The sequence below is a fragment of the Cyprinus carpio genome, chromosome B13, assembly GCF_018340385.1.
Source record: "Cyprinus carpio isolate SPL01 chromosome B13, ASM1834038v1, whole genome shotgun sequence".
In the NCBI taxonomy this organism is placed as follows: Eukaryota; Metazoa; Chordata; class Actinopteri; order Cypriniformes; family Cyprinidae; genus Cyprinus; species Cyprinus carpio.
In genome coordinates this window covers 20424492-20442395 of record NC_056609.1, presented here as the reverse complement: position 1 = coordinate 20442395, position 17904 = coordinate 20424492, and the positions used below count along the sequence as shown (strand labels likewise).

The 17904-nt window shown below is 39.5% G+C and overlaps 2 protein-coding genes across 16 annotated transcripts in view; both read right to left on the bottom strand.

Annotated features, from left to right (window-relative positions):
• Window positions 1–1480: 1480 nt before the first annotated feature.
• Window positions 1481–4248, bottom strand: ppifa (peptidylprolyl isomerase Fa). The gene is made up of 6 exons (XM_042737196.1): window positions 3633–4248; window positions 3220–3250; window positions 2906–2994; window positions 2653–2749; window positions 1766–1841; window positions 1481–1691 (listed from the first exon to the last, which is right to left on the bottom strand). Exons 1-6 carry the CDS (start codon window positions 3771–3773, stop codon window positions 1556–1558), a joined length of 570 nt encoding a protein of 189 aa, XP_042593130.1. The 5' UTR covers window positions 3774–4248; the 3' UTR covers window positions 1481–1555.
• A 123-nt stretch (window positions 4249–4371) lies between these two features.
• The window catches only part of LOC109100672 (zinc finger MIZ domain-containing protein 1-like), a 123884-nt gene continuing 110351 nt past the window's right edge, over window positions 4372–17904 (bottom strand). For all 15 annotated transcript variants that reach the window (XM_042737179.1, XM_042737181.1, XM_042737183.1 and 12 more), the window contains 18 exons: window positions 15969–16104; window positions 15272–15386; window positions 14971–15188; window positions 14446–14641; window positions 14062–14352; window positions 13800–13982; window positions 13527–13595; window positions 13229–13394; window positions 12757–12898; window positions 11991–12201; window positions 11620–11725; window positions 11353–11513; window positions 10471–10538; window positions 10302–10370; window positions 9919–10169; window positions 9500–9666; window positions 8110–8367; window positions 4372–7378 (listed from right to left, as the gene is read on the bottom strand). In XM_042737179.1, the coding sequence (XP_042593113.1) occupies window positions 7271–7378; window positions 8110–8367; window positions 9500–9666; window positions 9919–10169; window positions 10302–10370; window positions 10471–10538; window positions 11353–11513; window positions 11620–11725; window positions 11991–12201; window positions 12757–12898; window positions 13229–13394; window positions 13527–13595; window positions 13800–13982; window positions 14062–14352; window positions 14446–14641; window positions 14971–15188; window positions 15272–15386; window positions 15969–16104 (2915 nt within the window). In that variant the 3' untranslated portion in view covers window positions 4372–7270. The remainder of the gene's footprint in view (window positions 7379–8109; window positions 8368–9499; window positions 9667–9918; window positions 10170–10301; window positions 10371–10470; window positions 10539–11352; window positions 11514–11619; window positions 11726–11990; window positions 12202–12756; window positions 12899–13228; window positions 13395–13526; window positions 13596–13799; window positions 13983–14061; window positions 14353–14445; window positions 14642–14970; window positions 15189–15271; window positions 15387–15968; window positions 16105–17904) is intronic.

Below are 17904 nucleotides of genomic sequence, written 5' to 3'. Positions count from 1 at the left end.
GTTTTTTTCCTAACAGCACACAATGATATATATTTCTGTTCAATCTGTGCCAAATATACGTGCAGCCTGTTTTTGGATTTCAACATGTTCTTTGGCCCGTGTCTGGGTGTTGGGAAATTGTGTCCATTTTAAATCAGTCACGCTGAAGGCGGTATGGACTGATTAATTATTTAGATATGGTCCTTGGGAATGATGCTTGTGTAACTGAAAACCATAGTCTGAAGCCTTGGGGAACAGTTGTCATTCTGACATCACATTCATTTATTGTCGAATAGCCCCGAAGAGTGTTTCTTTCAGTTCAGCGTTCGCCTGGTCTTCGCAACAGCACAGGTTTGAAGACACAGATGTGTATTTTTTTCACTCGGCCTAATTACGTGTAATGATTGTAAACACATGAGCGCTGTATGTGAACGTCAGGACTTGGCTATGACACTAGCTTTACTCTTGAAGCCAACTTTAAGTAATTGGCCTACACATTCCAAATCCCTTAAACTTCACTAGAGGGTGGAGGCCCAAATTATATCAAGTTTGTTGCAACAATGCAGACTTAAACAGAGCGGGACTGAGAATGTCTCTATAGCAACATTGCAATCGGAGAAGTCAAACAAACCAGTTGTGAGTTCAGACCCCATATGGTTTCGTTTAGGAAAGAGCACTGTTTTCCACAAAGGTTCATAATTTACTTTCATAAGGCATTACTGTGATAAGCTACACCTACACACCGTCTAAAACGGACTGCTCATTTTCATTTCAGGGTATGTGAATGTCAGCTGGCTGCAGTTATAATGGAACATATCTGACAAACTCGTATTCCCAACTGTCTCCACAACTATTATATGAACATGTTCAGAGGACTCTTGTTGAAAGTTTAACGTTGGAGGTGGAGAATCTTCATAGCCAAACAGGATGTCATATCCTGCTTTAGGGGACAGGAAATCTTGTCGCTGGATAGAGTCTAAAAAAAGGTTTGGGATCATTCTCAGGAAGATTTAAAAAGCATGCCACTCAACTAGATATACTGCTGCAGTTGTAGCCGGCCCTCGTCTGGAAAACAGCCTTGAGTCATTAAAGAAAAAAAATAAATTGGGCACAGGATGCAAATATCCTGGAAGAAATTCCATATGTCAAAACCAGTTTCATGTGTAATTTATTTATTTAAAAAACCTCCTGGGGTTTCTCTGGCATAGTTCTTAGAAGGTAAACAATCTCCATATAGCTTTTATCCTAATTTCAAAGCCAAAAAAAGGGTTTAACAGTATAAATTCCCTTATGGCCCATGGCATTTGACCCATAAGTAAGATTTGTTGTGTAGGGGTAAGTAATCATTTGCTTACCTAGTAAGCATAAAACACCTCAATGGATCCATAGACTGACACATTATAATAGCAAAAATAAATAATTAAAAAAATGTAAAAAAAAAATATATATATATATATATATATATATATTATATATATATATATATATATATATATATATAAATTATATGCATAAGCATGCATAAGCAGTTTGTTGTGAAAACCTTTGATCACATTGAAAGAATGCAGATCCTTGGTTACTTGAGTTCTCCACAATCTGTGATGACGATCTTCTTTACAGTTCCTCCATCATGTAGGCCGCAGGACTCCATTACAGAGACCGTCTCCATTCCCTCTTTGACCTGCCCGAAAACAACGTGTTTGCCATCGAGCCTGAAAGAGAACGACAGGAACATCAACACTTGGGATGAGTAACAATTAAACCAAAAACCGTTCCACCATCATACCATTCTGTTTTTGCAGTGCAGATGAAAAACTGGGATCCATTTGTGTTTGGCCCAGAGTTTGCCATAGACAGAACCCCTACATGAGAAAGACAGAGAGAAAATCAGACCACCTCCTGAGTTACTGCATGCTTTTTATAGGCAAATTTGTCACTTTGAATAATTTAATGATATAGAGATTCAGGGAAAATCTAACAATCAAAAGTTCCACAATAACAACCAGATAATAAAAAAATAAGAGTTTGAAAAGCAGCAGGGGGTACTGGATGAAAGACAACATCTGGGTTGGGTAAGTTACGGCTCTCTACTACAATTACATCCAGTCATGTATTACACAACCCAACACTATTTGCCCATATTAATCTATCAAGAGGGTTTGCTGGTGTAGGATCCCCCTGGCACCAAAAATGCCCTAGGAAAGGCTGGCTTTGACTTGCTTAGAAAGTAGGTCATTTGTTTGGAGATTACAAAAGAATTTCTGCAACTGAGGGAGCCTTACTACCACCCTGTGGCTGTAAGCAGATGCACATGCAGTTTTTGCACTGTTCCACAGGCTTGTAATGATGAAATTGAGCTGAATCAGATCCCAGAGGAACTGAGTAGATACCATGTCTAGACACATTCAGAAAGCAACTATGGATTTCCACAGAACTGGATTGTCCTCCATTGACAAATTGCATTATTAAATATTTTAGAATAAATTATGTTGTCAGCTACCAATGTGACTGTAGAACTATAGAACTCTGTTATTGCTAACATTTCGTTTACAACCTTTTACAGATTCGTAAAAAAATGTATGTTTCATCCCATGTGTAATCAAAAGCTGTACTCTCTTTTGGTGACAGTTTATTGCAAGTATGGTACAGTAACGGTAACAGTAGTGACATCACCTGGTCCAGTGTGTTTCAGCTTGAAATTCTCATCGTTAAATTTCTTTCCATAAATAGATTTTCCACCAGTGCCATTATGATTAGTGAAATCTCCACCCTGTCAGCAACACATCAATCATCAGATGGCCTTAGGACCAAAACATATAACTCATAACCAATGCATAAACAAAACTGAAAAATATAAGATGACATTTTATGTAATAAATAATGGTAATGCTAAAGGGCACAATGAACAGAAGCACTAATAGTTTACCTGACACATGAACTCAGGGATGATTCTGTGGAATACTGAGCCCTTATATCCAAAGCCATGCTCTCCTGTACAAAGGGCCCGGAAATTTGCTGAAAGACAAGAACCAATATGAGAACTGCACTGTATAAAACAATATAGATTTATTTATTTTTTTAAATCATGTTTTATACATTATACTGTGTTTTATACACTATATCTAAAATGAATTGTACATTTTCATTTGTCTGTAATTTTTGCAAGGTCATATACATACTATTAGATTAATATTATATATTAATTTTTAAATTATTTTTATGAAACCTATATTTGCTTACCAGCTGTTTTGGGTACAACGTCAGCATAAAGCTGCAAATAAAGTAAGAAAAACCTGTCTTTAGAATATCGATATAATGTAATAATATTAATATTTACTGAACACGATAATAATTATAAATAATAATGACTATCATTATTATTGTTGTTTATGAAGTATTATTATATTACAATTATCTTTACTAATAATAATACATATTAGCCTACTATTAAAAATGGTCATATTTAACGTTACAACAAAAACTACTGGTGAAAACATGCATTATTCAAGTTAGTTTCAGTCACTGGATACCTTGACATTAAAAAAAAAAAAAAAAAAAAATTCCTTGTTCTTTTCATTGTAACAGTTTCTGATTCAAACATTTATGTTACATCACAAATTTCAGTGGTTCAGCGTAAATGACCCGTGACTTGCCTCAATAATAATTCTTCCAATGAACTCGCCGTCAGCTGCAATATCCATAAAGACAACAGGGTTCTTCACCGGTCCTGAAACCAGTCTGTTCGCAGCGATTGCGACAGAGCAGTATTTCATACGATTTTTCATCTGTAACATTCTTACTGTAGTAGTGTTGAAAACCCATCAACAGATACATATAAGAATCAGCACTCAAGGTTATAACTGGCGTACACACACAGCACGTGACATGTTCTTCTGTGATCAAGGAAAGGAGAGCCATAAGAGCGTCGAGTTAAAATCAACAGCGACACCATGTGGTCTGATGAGCCAAAATAACAGTTTGTATTCAATTACATTATAAGCTTCTCGGGATCATCAATATTCAAATGTAAAACGTCCACGTTATTGTCAAGGGATATTTTTTTCTTTCGCGCTGGACAGTTCTCACTGATTTGCTTTCCAGTCTGACTGGCTAAATTTCAAAACAGCATAGCCTACTATTATAACATGGACAAATCGTTTTTTATTTTTAGCGAGATGATTCAAAAGATCCGAGTAACTTAGATGAAACACTATGTTATCCCCCATGTGCTCCCATGAGAAAGCCTTTTTACACATAGAAAACATTTGCCTCCCATTTCTGCTTTGTTTTTTGTGGTTGTTTTCTTGCAGTAACTGTAAGGCCTTGTGGTTTTTCACTGCAGATTCTCACAGCTACATGCAAACCAAATGAAACATCAGAAACGCCGGAAGGTTGTTTCATCTGAATACATATTTATTAGATAAATATTAGGATGTCACAGCATCTAACTACATACAGTTTTGCAAGACTAAAAATCACAATTAGTTTTTTTGTTGTTGTTTTTTTTCTTCTGACCAGTTTAGAATATGAAATGATTGTACAACAGAATGTACAAGCAAAGACAACTGCGACGTTTGGTGCCAATCACCTCAGATTGTACCTCATATTTGTTTTTAATTTTCCTGATCATGATATCAAAATTGTACAAACTCTGGATTTTGGTTACAATGTTTTGGAACCGCTCCTGGCCCCATGTCCCTATTGTCCAAATTATTTCCCCAGGATTTTCTTCATTATCTTCTGTAGCACCTTATTAAGTACACAAGAAATGGAGCAATACACATAAGCTAAATATTACACAAATGTCTCTTTTTATCCCCTCCCCAAATTCCTCAGTCATGTGGGATGAATATTTTACAAAAGTGAACAAATGCTTAGAGGTTCCACAGACGCTAACAAACACAGATTCATTTTACCCAATTTAGATTCTGATGGGAGGATGCAAGCTTTACAAATTCTAAATACACAATGCACATTCCCCTGGGGAAAATGAATACATTTCTGTTAACGTGTCTCTATTTATCATTTACATATGTACATGCATCCCTAATGTGCCCCTTCCCCCCTTTTCCTTCGACCCTTACTGAACCCTCACCTGTGGCTGAGTAGTGAACACACAGTCTATTTCATTTAAATCTTTCTGTTCCCGCCTCAGCACTCACTGCCTCTTCAACGACTGTACAACGATAGTACGTGACAGTTCAGAGCCGACTTTAGAAGTCTTAAAGTTCAGTTTATGCCTATTTGTGTCTACAAAGTGGGAACGAATATGTGGCAGTGCATCTTTGAAAAAGGATATACAAGTGAACTACAGACAAACGCTATAGAACTTGAACCAGTTTTCCTGTCAACGACAAACATCATTTTTGTACATAATTCTACACCAAGAAAAACAGGAAAAAAAACTAACTAAAAACTAATATTGCAAATCATAAAAAAATAACTTAAATTGGAAACATGTTTCAACAGCGATGTTTCATCCAACAAAACACATCCCAAACAGTATTCAGGTGTACAGATGTCAGCCTTCTTCAACAGTCTTTGAGTAACATCAGTATCACGGAAATGTTGTTACAAATATCATAAATACTGACAATTATTGAAGCGGGCCATTTTTGATTTAAAAACAAAAACAAAGAAATCTTAAAGAAAATCCATCTTGTACACATGGACGTTGTTAACCTTCACTGAGCTGCTGATACAGTATAAAAGTGACTGAATTTTTACTGAAATGTACATTTTCTGTAAGAATCGAAATCATTGATGGGTACTGCGATAATATATAGCTTCATTATATAATTGAATTAAAAAGTAAAAATCTATAAATATATAACATATTCTAACACTTTCTTCATTGTTTGCTCTGTAATAACTATGATATTACTTGTAAACAAATTGCTAAAAGTGAAACATTATACATTGATTAAATTCTATGGGTAAAAATTTAAAAATGGGCTTGTCAAAATAGGTTTGGGCCACCTTCTCAAATCAGGGTGCATAACTTTGGTAATCCATGGACATCTTTTGATAAATGTACACATTTTTGTACAATTGTAACAACAGAAAAAAAAAACTACCATTATATGAACAATACGTATATTGTGCATTATAAAATAAAACTTTAACACAACAGTTCATGAATAAAAGGCAGAATTAAAATGAACAGAAGAAATGATTGAGGAAGAAAAAAAACAGTATCACTTAAAATAAGGGGCGATTGGCAAAATTGAATGTTTCAACATTGTATGCAGTTTGTCAGAAGAGGGGTACAAACATCAAGGGCCTAAGACGACCAAGCCTCATGCATGAAGAGAACTCACAGAGAAGACAGATAACACAAGACTGACGTCCCTTTGAAATGTGAATTGCTTTCTTCTTGCCCTGTGACCACTAGTGTGGAGAATCCATAGGATGTTACGGAAGGAGGAACAGTCTGTCGGAAGATGCACAATATTATGGGTACAGTGCTGAAATGTTTGCAATTCTGTCTCGAGAAGGAAAAGAATGCATGCCGTGATGCCCTCTAGCATTTGTTTAGAACATGATGCATATGTCTGAAGGTGCTGGACATATGAATCGCATTACAAAATGAGGTGCAAAGCTGCGTGGTGTACTAGAACAGAACACACTCTCGTGTCCTGTGGCGTGAGAGTTTGGAGGACTTTCGCAAAACTCCCATCATTAGTCTCTGGGATGGGAGGGTTAGATCATTCTGGTGATTCCGAGATGGGCTTTTTTCCCTTTTGTTGTCTCCTTTACAGGCTTCCAGGTGCAGTTTGACGCATTCTCTTGTGCTTTTTTGAGGGAGATGGACAGACAAACAGTGTGGACATCCAGCAGACAAGGACTTGGGAAGCCATGGTGGTAGAGCTTGGAAGAACAAACCTTCAAGAGATTGCGAACACACAGAGGCCGGTACAGGAAGAAAAAATATATATATATTTTCTATTCAGGTCTTCTTTTCACAAAAGGAAAAAAAATCTGAATTAAAAATGCTACAATACTTTCCTAGTGAGCACACACACAGTTCTGTGTGACGTATTCATATGAACTGATTATAGCTGCACATGTATTTCCATTAGTATTGAAAGATATCACTTTAGTGCCAACCAACATGGCTGCCATTTATGTGTGGAAAAGGTTGCTTGTAAAAGAGTGAGATATTTACACGAGGAAGAGGCAAAAGGATGGCTGTTTCCTGTTTGCAAAGTACAGAGTCAGTCTTCAGGTGCCTCTCGATTCCTGACAGCCAAACAAATTAGGGCCTCTGCAAAAGGCCGACTGAAAGAAGTCAGTTGTTCTCAAAAAGGGAAAGCAGATCGTCATTGCTGCTGCTTGGGAGGTCAGGAGGGTCTAAGTATGACAGCAACTCGTCTGGGTTCGCCAGTTCTGGCAGAAGCTACAGAGAGAGACAGACAGACACATTTACGTTACAATCTTGCAAATGACCTTACAGAAACTTAAAAATACTGGGAATATACACAGAAATATACTGGGTTCAATACATGTTAAGCTTAGATGACAATATCTGTGGCAAAATAATAACAAAATACATTTGATTCAACCCTTGTAAAAAGTAAAAGAAAAAAAAAGGTTAAAAAGAGGCTCTGAGAATAGAAATGAACTGGGACAATTTTGGGCTAGTAATTAAGCTAATAATTTTATAAAAGGCAGGTAAATTTAATTTGTCAAAAGTAGTGTTATTTGAGTGTTATTTGTTGTTTGAGTATTATTTGAGCTGTAAAGCTGTTTAAATAATCATTTAGAGGTGGCATTGTCAAGACATTCGAAAATTGGATATAACTTTAAATATAAAGATTTAGTAAGTCAAATTTTTATATTTTAATGCTTGCAGACTCAATTCAAATTCCAATTTTCTCATTGTAACCCAGAGAAGTAGAAATTAATTTCTGCCGTAATTATGTCAACATTATGCCTCAAATGCTCAAAAGATTGAGCTTAACTTGTACTGAATCTTCCAGAATATTCCTTAAATTAGAACTTTTCAGAATGCTCAGTGCTTTGGAGCATGACGAAAGCATGAGGCTTATATGACTTTGTGAGAAATGTAAGTAGCACAGAACTCTAGAAATGAAAGAAGCCCATACAACCATCAGTGTAGATACTCACATCCAGAGAAGGCTCGGGCATGTCTGCAGGTCCCTGGCCACCTGCCTGCCCATCAGCGGCGGGGTTGAAGGTCATTTCGGCATGTGGGTGACTGTTTTGGCCTGGCTGCTGGGGGGGCGGGGGCTGGCGTGGGTGCTGGGAGGATGGGGGGCCGCTGTGATGCAATGGCTGAGCTGATTGGCTGTTGGGGTGAGGGGATGCGTGCATGCCTGGCTGCATGGAAGCATGGGATTGATCAGCGCTCACAGGACGGGGCATCTGCGGAGGGAGGAAAGAGGAACGATGAGTCTATCTGCATAAAGTGGAGCACTCGGACTGAGAGAGCTCGAGTGGCAGCCATAGACAGACAGAGAGCAAGACAGGTGCCATGCAGATGATTCCAGAGCACATACACCTTCATTAAACTAAGATGATTTGCAAAGCAATATATTTGACAAATTCATCTATGCAAAAACGAAGTATACTTTGGTCTTATTACTAAGAGGAAAATAGTTCATTTGCATACTTTTGGGGCGATTTAGATTTTTCGAGTTTGAAATCAACACAAAAACAGAGACCTGTAGATTGATTAGTAAGAAGATCATTGCTCACAGCAGGTGTAAAGTATGAGACGTTTATTTTGAAACACCACAATATTGTTAATGGCAGTACTGAACTGGTAAGCCAGTAGGCAAAGTCTGACAGTAATTTTCTCAAGTTATTTCTGGAGGCGCATACGTGCTTTGATAGCTGTAGCGGTAAGGCTTTAAAAGGGATGAATTAGGGACCAAACCTCTCAGACAAAGTTTACCATGCTGACACAGCATGCTACATTTTTCTTTGACAAGCTACAGATTCATCCCTTATTAAGATATTTTAATGCAACCTGAAAGTCAACTGAAAATCCAGGTAACCAAAACTTAAAGGATTCAAAAAGATTATGAAGGCATTATAAAAGAAATCCATTATGAATTGAGTGGTTCAAACCAAGTCCTGTAAACAGGTATGATCACTTTATATAAACAGATTAAATTTTTATTTTATATACAATGATCAACATATATACATAATGCACATTACATTTGGAAAACATGGAAGCCCAAATGTGCATGTGACGCTCAAGAACCAATGAGATATTTTCTGATGCCTGACACACATGTATGTGTGTCGATATCATTAAAAACTGAAAAACAAATGATGACAATTATAATGACATTGAACTGCATTAGCCACTTCCTTTTTTTAAATGCATAATTTTACTCTAGTATCATTGGACCTCAAATTTTTAAGGAGATTGTGAGGGGGTCTCTATGTTGGAGTAATTTGTTCCAAATTTTAATACAAAAAAGTAAACTATGACTCAAACATCAGCTCTTGTTGCTTGGAAACCTAAGGGTATGAAGTGATTTACCGAGTCGGGCATGCCGTGGGCGAGAGGCTTGTCAGGGCCCATGAGGCTGCTGGGCATGTCTGGAGGATGTGAGAGCTGGGGTCCATGCATGAAGTCATTCATGGGAGTTCCGCCACCAGAGTTACTGTGGGAGAAGTCAAAGTTTCCATGGCCCTGATAACTATTGCCTGATGCACAAAACAGAGAAACGGCAATGAGGAGCGATGACCTCAGAATCGCAGAGACAAAGAGCTAGAGAGATTTAGACAGCTTGGATGGCAAACCAGCCTGTTAAGAGCTCACATGCGCAAGTTCTTCTGACTGTTACGATCGAAGGGAAAAAATTAAGCATACTTAAACAATGAAGTTTGTAAAACGCTATGGACTGTTTTATGAGACAGACAGAAAGGAAAGAACAGAGAATCTGATCAGGTGCTGACCTCTACCATGGCCCCCATATTCGCCATTATTTCCTCCGTGCTGAGGGGGGAGGGGGGTGTAGGGTGAAGGGCCGGGACCCAGCTGGGCGATCATATCCAACACATTAGGCATGATCATTTGACTGGGACTCATGGTCTTAAAACGCTTGGCCAGAGGGCCATCTGGGTCCTCCTTTATATGAATGTCTGACTTTATGGGCACCGGCCTCCAACTACACGTAGGGTCGATGGTGACCTCTTCAAACTCCGAACTGCAAGAATGGAACAACATTCATAACTGCCAATAATGGGATGTTTATAATTTAACAATCATATCTCAGGTGCACTTTTACAGGGCTCTTACTGAACAACTGTGTGATCTAATGTTTGAGTTATAAACTTACTTTTGGATCGCATTGAGAATTCCCCACATGTACTGATCCACCTCCAGCCCTTCCAATAATGCTGTTTTACTGGGGACAGACAGAAACATATAAAACACACAGCCAAGAGGATCAGCGTATCACATTTATTTGGCAGGCCAAAACAATTCTTGTGTGGTTTGCCACGTACTTGCATACAGGACATCTCCACGTTCCTCTCTCACAGTTGAGCTGAAGATAGGACTCTAAGTCAAAGCACTGCAACAGAAAATCAAATGTAAATTCAATCTATAAATATGTATAGAATTGCAGTAACAGTGGCATGGGATTGTGGGGTTTTCTCACACTGTTTTGATTCACACATTTGCCACAAGATTTGCATTGATGATGTGGGAAATCCCCAAACACATTTATTTACATAACGCAAATGAGTGAGAATCTAAAAATATCATTATCATAATCAGTATTTTTGTTTTGTAGTAACTCGTCTTAACATCCTTAAAATGAGGAAAATTTACTCAAAAGGAAAATAACATGATATACATTTTTCCTAATAAGTTTTTACTAGTTTTTCCTAAAAAGTTTTTTACTCTGATAAGGAATTATTATCTTAAATTAGGGTTTCTCAAATTGTTCATGATGGAACAATAAGGTTTGTGAATTAAGTGAATTAATAATTAATTCAATTATTAAAAATAAATAAATAAATACACACTATATATATATATATATATATATATATATATATATATATATATATATATATATATATATATATATATATATATATATATATTCACACACACCTCTCAAACCGTTCACCTGCATGACATGTGACCACTAATGGACATCAAAGGACCATGAACGTAAAAATGTAGTTCAATTATTGAAATATTAACCTAATTCTCAGTGGGTTATTCAAGGAAACATTTTAGATCAAAGGGGTTTGGCTGACAAACAACAACAACAACAAAAAAAACTTGCATCATTTTAATTCTGTAAATGTATCTTTAGATTTCTAGTTTTCTTGGGAAAACAAGAAAATGATTAAGAACACTTTAACGATGCGTACCTGCACGTGTTTGCAGTCATGTCCCCTAGCAGGGAGCTGGATCCGTCGGAATGTGATTGGACACTTGAGGGACACTTTGATGGCTGTCTGCTCTACTCCATCCTCTCCATTTAGTGTGGCATTCCCAGAGGACGCTGCTACGCTACTGAAGTTTCTTTTAACTGCAGGAAAACAGACAAGAGACATTGCAAAGATTAGAGGTTGATGATGATGATAATATAGAGTGACAGACATCCACAGATTCCAAAGAATGCAGCATCTACTTACTTTTGGTAATGCAATGTTCGGCAGGAAGGAGCCTCTTCTTGAGGAGCCCTTGCAGGACCGATCGCACCGAAGGCCTATGGACCAGCTGCAGCACGAACAAGTGCGACTGCAACAAGACCAAACATGTAACAACCCGCAAGCAAGCATCTTCACATCAGAATATCCTTTACATGATACAGTATCTGTAGCGTTCAGCTTTCAGACAGGAAAGCATAAAACTGATACCAGCAAATGTAGTGGGAAGGCAGAGAACAGAAGCTGCTTCAAATCAGTGTTATCTGATTTCGTATCACATGCTGTATAACAGCTCCGCAACACGGCCACTAAATGACAGACTATACATTATTGAAAGGCAGCGGAGGAATACTCACACAACAGCAGGCTGTGACCGTAATCTGGATGGTGTTTCTCCCTGGCTGACACACATGCTTTAGATGCAGGGGTTTGTGGGATGTTTTATTGTCGCCCCTCTCAATAGTGAGGGGGGTGGCATTGACGCTGACTTGGACGGATGCGGGCCAATTGGTGTTCATTTGTCGGTCCTCATGATGATAGCACTTAAACTGCAGCTCCAGATCAGATCTGTTGGACATGAGGTGAAGGGTCTAGTGTTAATGGAACAGTCCTCATAACGTTCCAACTCATTCTGTAAATAACATGTTTTGCAGAATGTTCACACTGCTATATTCCATTTGATGAAAGTGAATGGTGACTTTTCATTAAAAAAGATCTTACTGTCCTCAAACCTTTTAACACAAGTGTATGTTCTGAGGTCATACAATAGCTTTGTGCAAGTAAAAGTCCCAAATGCAATTCTTTATTGAGTGAAAATCCTCACGTCTGTGTAATGTGACTATGTATATATTCAAATCTAGTGGAAAATGTAGCTTCAGAAGACTTGTGAAAGACAGTCATGCTTTTGTAGTTCTTTTATGGCAGTCTTTTGTCATTTTTGGAGACTCTGATAGCCTTGAATCACCATTCACTTTTATTCTATCAAAACGAGAAGCATGAACGAAAAGAAAATCATTCAGGTTTGGAAAACTTGAGGGTGTGTAAATAATGACAGAAATATCATTAAATATTAAGGATGTCATTGTCAAGAGCATGCACAGTTTATAGCAGTAACATGCACACCTCCACATAAGCGTCTGGTGGACGGAGGGGCGCAGATGGAAGACGTGGTTACTGACGGCCAGGTTGTGCTCTAATCTAAAGGGCTCCAGCACCACTCCGTCTCTCACTGGGAACGTCAAACGCAGCTCCTCATTGGGGTTGGCTACAGGAACAAATATTGAGATTAGATGGATTCATATTCTTCCCATGTAGACCATAGTATCAATGTGTAAGATGCTTTCAAGTTTGGCTTTCACCTCACCTAGTTTCACCCTTTCTCACCGAAGCACATATATTATGAATGAGCTCTGAGTGGATGTGAAAAATGCATGAATCTCAGATAAATGTGCAATGGGACTTTTTTTTTTCCCACTCAGTTGCAGGTGGCGGATCAAAGGGTTCTCAGGGGTTTATTCTGATAGTTTGTAATACGAACAGAGCGGAGATCAATGCAATGAAACGCTCATGTGTGGGGTTTCTTTGCGTGACTCACTTGGAGGTGGAGGCAAAGACGTCATGTTTGGCTTCATGTCTGGAGGAAACGGGGGCTTGACATCTTGACTGGGCGACATGTATGGTATACTACTTCCAGGGGTCATGGGTGGCGTGGGGTTCCCAGGAACTGGCGAGTGTGGGTAGTTCACCACCTGCCGAGGAGGTTTACCAAAGATACACATGATTACTGAATGGAGTCACTAACGATACAGCAAATCTGTATATTTTACTCTGAGTACAAATGGAAGATTACATATAATTGTGTATGAAAATAAAACAATAGTTTCACCACCTACCCCATTTCCTTGACTATACCCATAACCACCACCAGAGAAATTGTTGTTCTGACCATTAAATGGCTCTTGCTGAAATAAGAAAGAGCACACAGAGTGTAAAGCAAGAAAGCATAGCTGCTATTAATATTTTATTTATTTTCTTTTACCTACCAAAAAATAAACTTGCCAGTTTAAACTGAATGTGGCATCTCTCAAAGTTTGAGCCCAATTACACAATTTCCTCAAGAAAATTGTGTCTATTAAGATTGCAAAGACCAAGCAATATGAATTTACCTTATAGTATTGGCCCATGGCTACCCCAGTAGGGGGGTACTGGCCAGAGCCCTGTTGTCCTGGCATCCTTTGGCCAGGGTAATTGGGTGAAGGAAGGGCTCTAGAAGCGTTTGGGTTAGGGTACTGCCCTTGCTGGTTGGGAAACTGGCCGTTGGGTCCAAACTGCTGGCCTCCATAATTAGGCTGTGAAAAAAACAGTTGGTTCAAAATAGCCAACACAAAATATCTGCTTAAGGTCTATTTTAGCCATTGGTGGTCTTACCTCTCCTGGATAGTGCCTCTTGGTGCCCTGCATGGGCATGGACTGAGGTCTGGGTCCAGGGTAACCCTGTTGAGGCATCCTTTGGCCGTGGCCACCGAAGGGCCCCATTCCTGGGCCTCTGGGCTGGTTCATACCCATTGGTGGGCCACTCATGTTGGAGCTATTCATGCCACCACCCATACCAGCTGGGTTCATGCCTCCAGCCATGGACGGGGGTCCACGGGGCCCTGGCTGGTTCATGAACTGGTTATTGTAGCCTTGCGTAGGCCCCATCTGGAAAGAGGAGCAGACCTGTGGAGAAGGCCAACAGCAGTTCAGATGAATAAGAGGACTCGTTTAGAAACCCAGGGTAGGGTAAGAAGCCAAAACCAGTGAGGAACCAACCTGGTTATACTGGTTCATGTCTTTATTGGTCTCTTGCAGGGCTGCCACGGTTGCTGTGGCAGTAGCTGTTGCGGTGGCGGCGGCAGCAGCGACGGCGGCGGCGGCGGCAGCAGCAGCAGGTTGGGTGAAATCAGAGGGCGGTCGTGTATGGGGGGGCATGCCTATGCCACCCGGAGCATTTGGCCCACCTGGGTAACTGAGCAGAAGCAATACACAGCACATAAGCATCTACATCACAACCTCAAAAAGGTCAAAAAGGTCTATTTATTGGAATAAAACTTGTTGGAAGGCCACATAAATACTTCCTGGATTTGCACTTGGCACAGCGAGAAGGTGATATCATTCCTTTCAAGAAAAACATCCTTGAACTGAGTTTTGGCTGGGCTTTAAAACCATGTGTCAAGTATCACTAATGGGAGACTCCTCTATAGCTTATTGAATCTCCCAAAGTGATGCAAAGCAACTTTGTCAAACAACTTCCCATCATCCTGTCTGGAACGGAATCTCTAATGCTTGAAAGATTACCTTCCACCAAAGCCTCCTCCTCCCGGGTGCCCTGGACGCCCATACATGCTTTGCTGCATGTAGGCCTGGTTGGATCCCCCTTTGGCTGAAAACTGTTGTTGTTGGCCAGGGAACTGAGGTGAGTTGATCCCTGGGTTGTTGCCTGACATACTCGTCCCTAGTGTATTGCCTCCAGGGTTCATGGGATTGTTAGTATTGGCCATGGGGTTACCCAAGACCTAGATCAAAAGCAACATTGGTTATAAGATCAATGTTATCACTGTTACTCTATTCATACAGTGACACTATACAAGTGACTCACCTGACTTTGTGATGTATTGGTAACTCCCCACACCGTCGTAACTACCGACAGTGAACCCGGGGCCTGGTTAGCGTTTTGTTGCCAGGGAACACTGTCATATGGAAAGGACCCATCACTATAAAACAGTGTTCAAACAGTAATGTGAGATCAGGGGCATCAAACATGTGTTGAGAAAGAGTAAAGTTGACTCCAACACAGCCCGATAAAGAAAAGCTCCCTCTTGACTAAAGAACATTATTTTTTCCTTGAAAAAGAAGCTGTAATGTTTGCAAAAGTGGCCAATCACCAGCCCTGGAGCACAAAATGTTCTATAAAACATCACTAAGCTAGTGAACTTCCTCAGTGTTTTCTCTGGCAATCTACCAATCTCTATTATCTTCTAGTTGACGTTCCTAAATGGTAGCTATGATATCATGTTTTTATCTGCTGTTGTTTGGAACATTGTGAGAATGAATTTCATCTGCACAGCCTTCAGTGATGCCATGTTTACAGGGCTGTTAACGAAGGCTTGGTCAATGGCTTCTTGGAAAAGCCTTGTCTTTAAGATCACATGCCACATAAAAACAAACAATTCTGTGCTGGATGAGTGCACTAGGAGGAAATTCTGAGAAAGGGGCGAGACTACTGTAAGTTTAACAGTGCTTGGAAAGGCTCCAGCAAGTGTCGGGTTAGAACAGAGTTTTGTCTGGGTACTGACCAATGTGAGAGCGAGGGCTTCATGGAGTTCATGGGTGGCTGCAAGGGTACTTTGCCCGGTGGATCGCTCTGACGATTCTTCTGATGCCGCAACAAGAGCAGCCGTCCCAGCTCCTCGCACCAGGACGACAGGAGAGCTGGAGAGAAAGAGACAGACAAAGAGCAAGAGGGATCAGGAAGGATCTTTGGCACAGAGACAAATCACCTGTTGGCTAAACAGCAATCTTGCTTATTTTATATTCAGATTGCTATTTAGCCGGAGCAAAACTCACTGCCAATTATTAGCACATCTTTCATTAACACGCTGACAATTTCAGGTGTCATTTATGTTTGAATGTCAGTATTTTTTTTACAGTTCAAATCTAACCAAATGCCAAAAGTGTTGCAAAATCTTAATCAGTTCATGTCTTTACCACTAGAGGTCACTACAATAACTGCAGCAGCACAAGCATGCTTGGGATCCTCTATAACAGCTTGTCAGTATGCTTCTCATAGGATCATATGCTTTTCATCTGCAGTGCACTTTAAGCAGTGATACTACCACTGAAGACCTGTCTTCTCCTCTCGTGAAGGGAGGATGACGGAGGACGGGGAGAGAAAGAGAGAGAAATGGGAGATGAGAATCAGTGCTGAGGACAGTGAATCATGCCGGTGATTTGTCCTGGCAGCACTTTACTCCTGAGAGGGGTGACAAAACGAGCCTCTCGCCATGGTGATGGAGTCGGTTCGGGATGGCAGCGGCTGGCATGTGGCCAGATCCTGGTCTAATCGATTCTACACGCCGCACACGGCTGAACCGCGAGTGCTACATTTAAGTGCTCTTCATACAAACGGTCCTTATACTTTCCAAGTGACACTATTTAGATAAATACTCACTACTAGCCGAGTCATTCTATGACAAGAGTACCATTTTACCATCTGATAAAGTGCACTAAACACAAACAACTTCTATGAAGGGTTTTAACTTTAACATATATGTTTAAAAACTGGGTTCAAATTTGTAGCACTGAAACATTTATATATATATATATATATATATATATATATATATATATATATATATATATATATATATATATATATAAATCCAGGTTATTCAACTAATCATATAAAATGTGGAAAAAAAATCTGATAATGATAAAACTTTTTTAAAATGTTCCACCTCATCACATAATTAAAGTCACATGTTCGGGACCCCACAAAATAATAATTTAACTTGAGGTGACACAATGCAATTTATAAGCACTTTTGTCTGGCAGAATATTTAAAGTCATACAGCAATGTACTTTAAAAATCACCTTTCCAACATGAAAAAGGTGTCTGTTTCATAGAATGACTCAAGAGCTGCACACAGAGAACAAGGAAGAAAAATATTCTCCAAAAAACTGTATCACACACCGACCGAACAAGAACAAAAGCCAGGAACTGTTTCAGTAGTGCTGCACCACTAGTCTTCCTTTGCCATCAAAAAGATTCTGCAAGGGACCTTATAAAATATTCTCTTTCCCTTAAGACGAGTTCATACTGGAACAATACCCCTCTTTCTTCTCTAAATCTACATCACAGACAGTAGATGAGTAAAAAAAAAAAACCCTGCTACGGCTATTTGAAAAGAGAGGGTGGTGTCAAGAGTCCAGAATGTCTCTCTCTCTCTCTGAGTCTGGTACAGAGAGACAGACGTCTGTCTTGGCTCTTTCCTCTCTAAATCGATCAGCCAGTAATGACTATGAAGACTGCTCAGCTGTCTCCTGCGCCTTTATTGCTGGGGGAACGTAAACCAGCACACACGCTCCTGAAAAACACACACTGCAGTCTTATTTACCACAGTCTGCACTTTAGGGATAGTTCACACAAAAATCATTTACACACCTTCATGTCATTCCAAATTTTCATATATAGAAAATGCACAAATGAGATTTGAGATGTAAGGCTAAAGG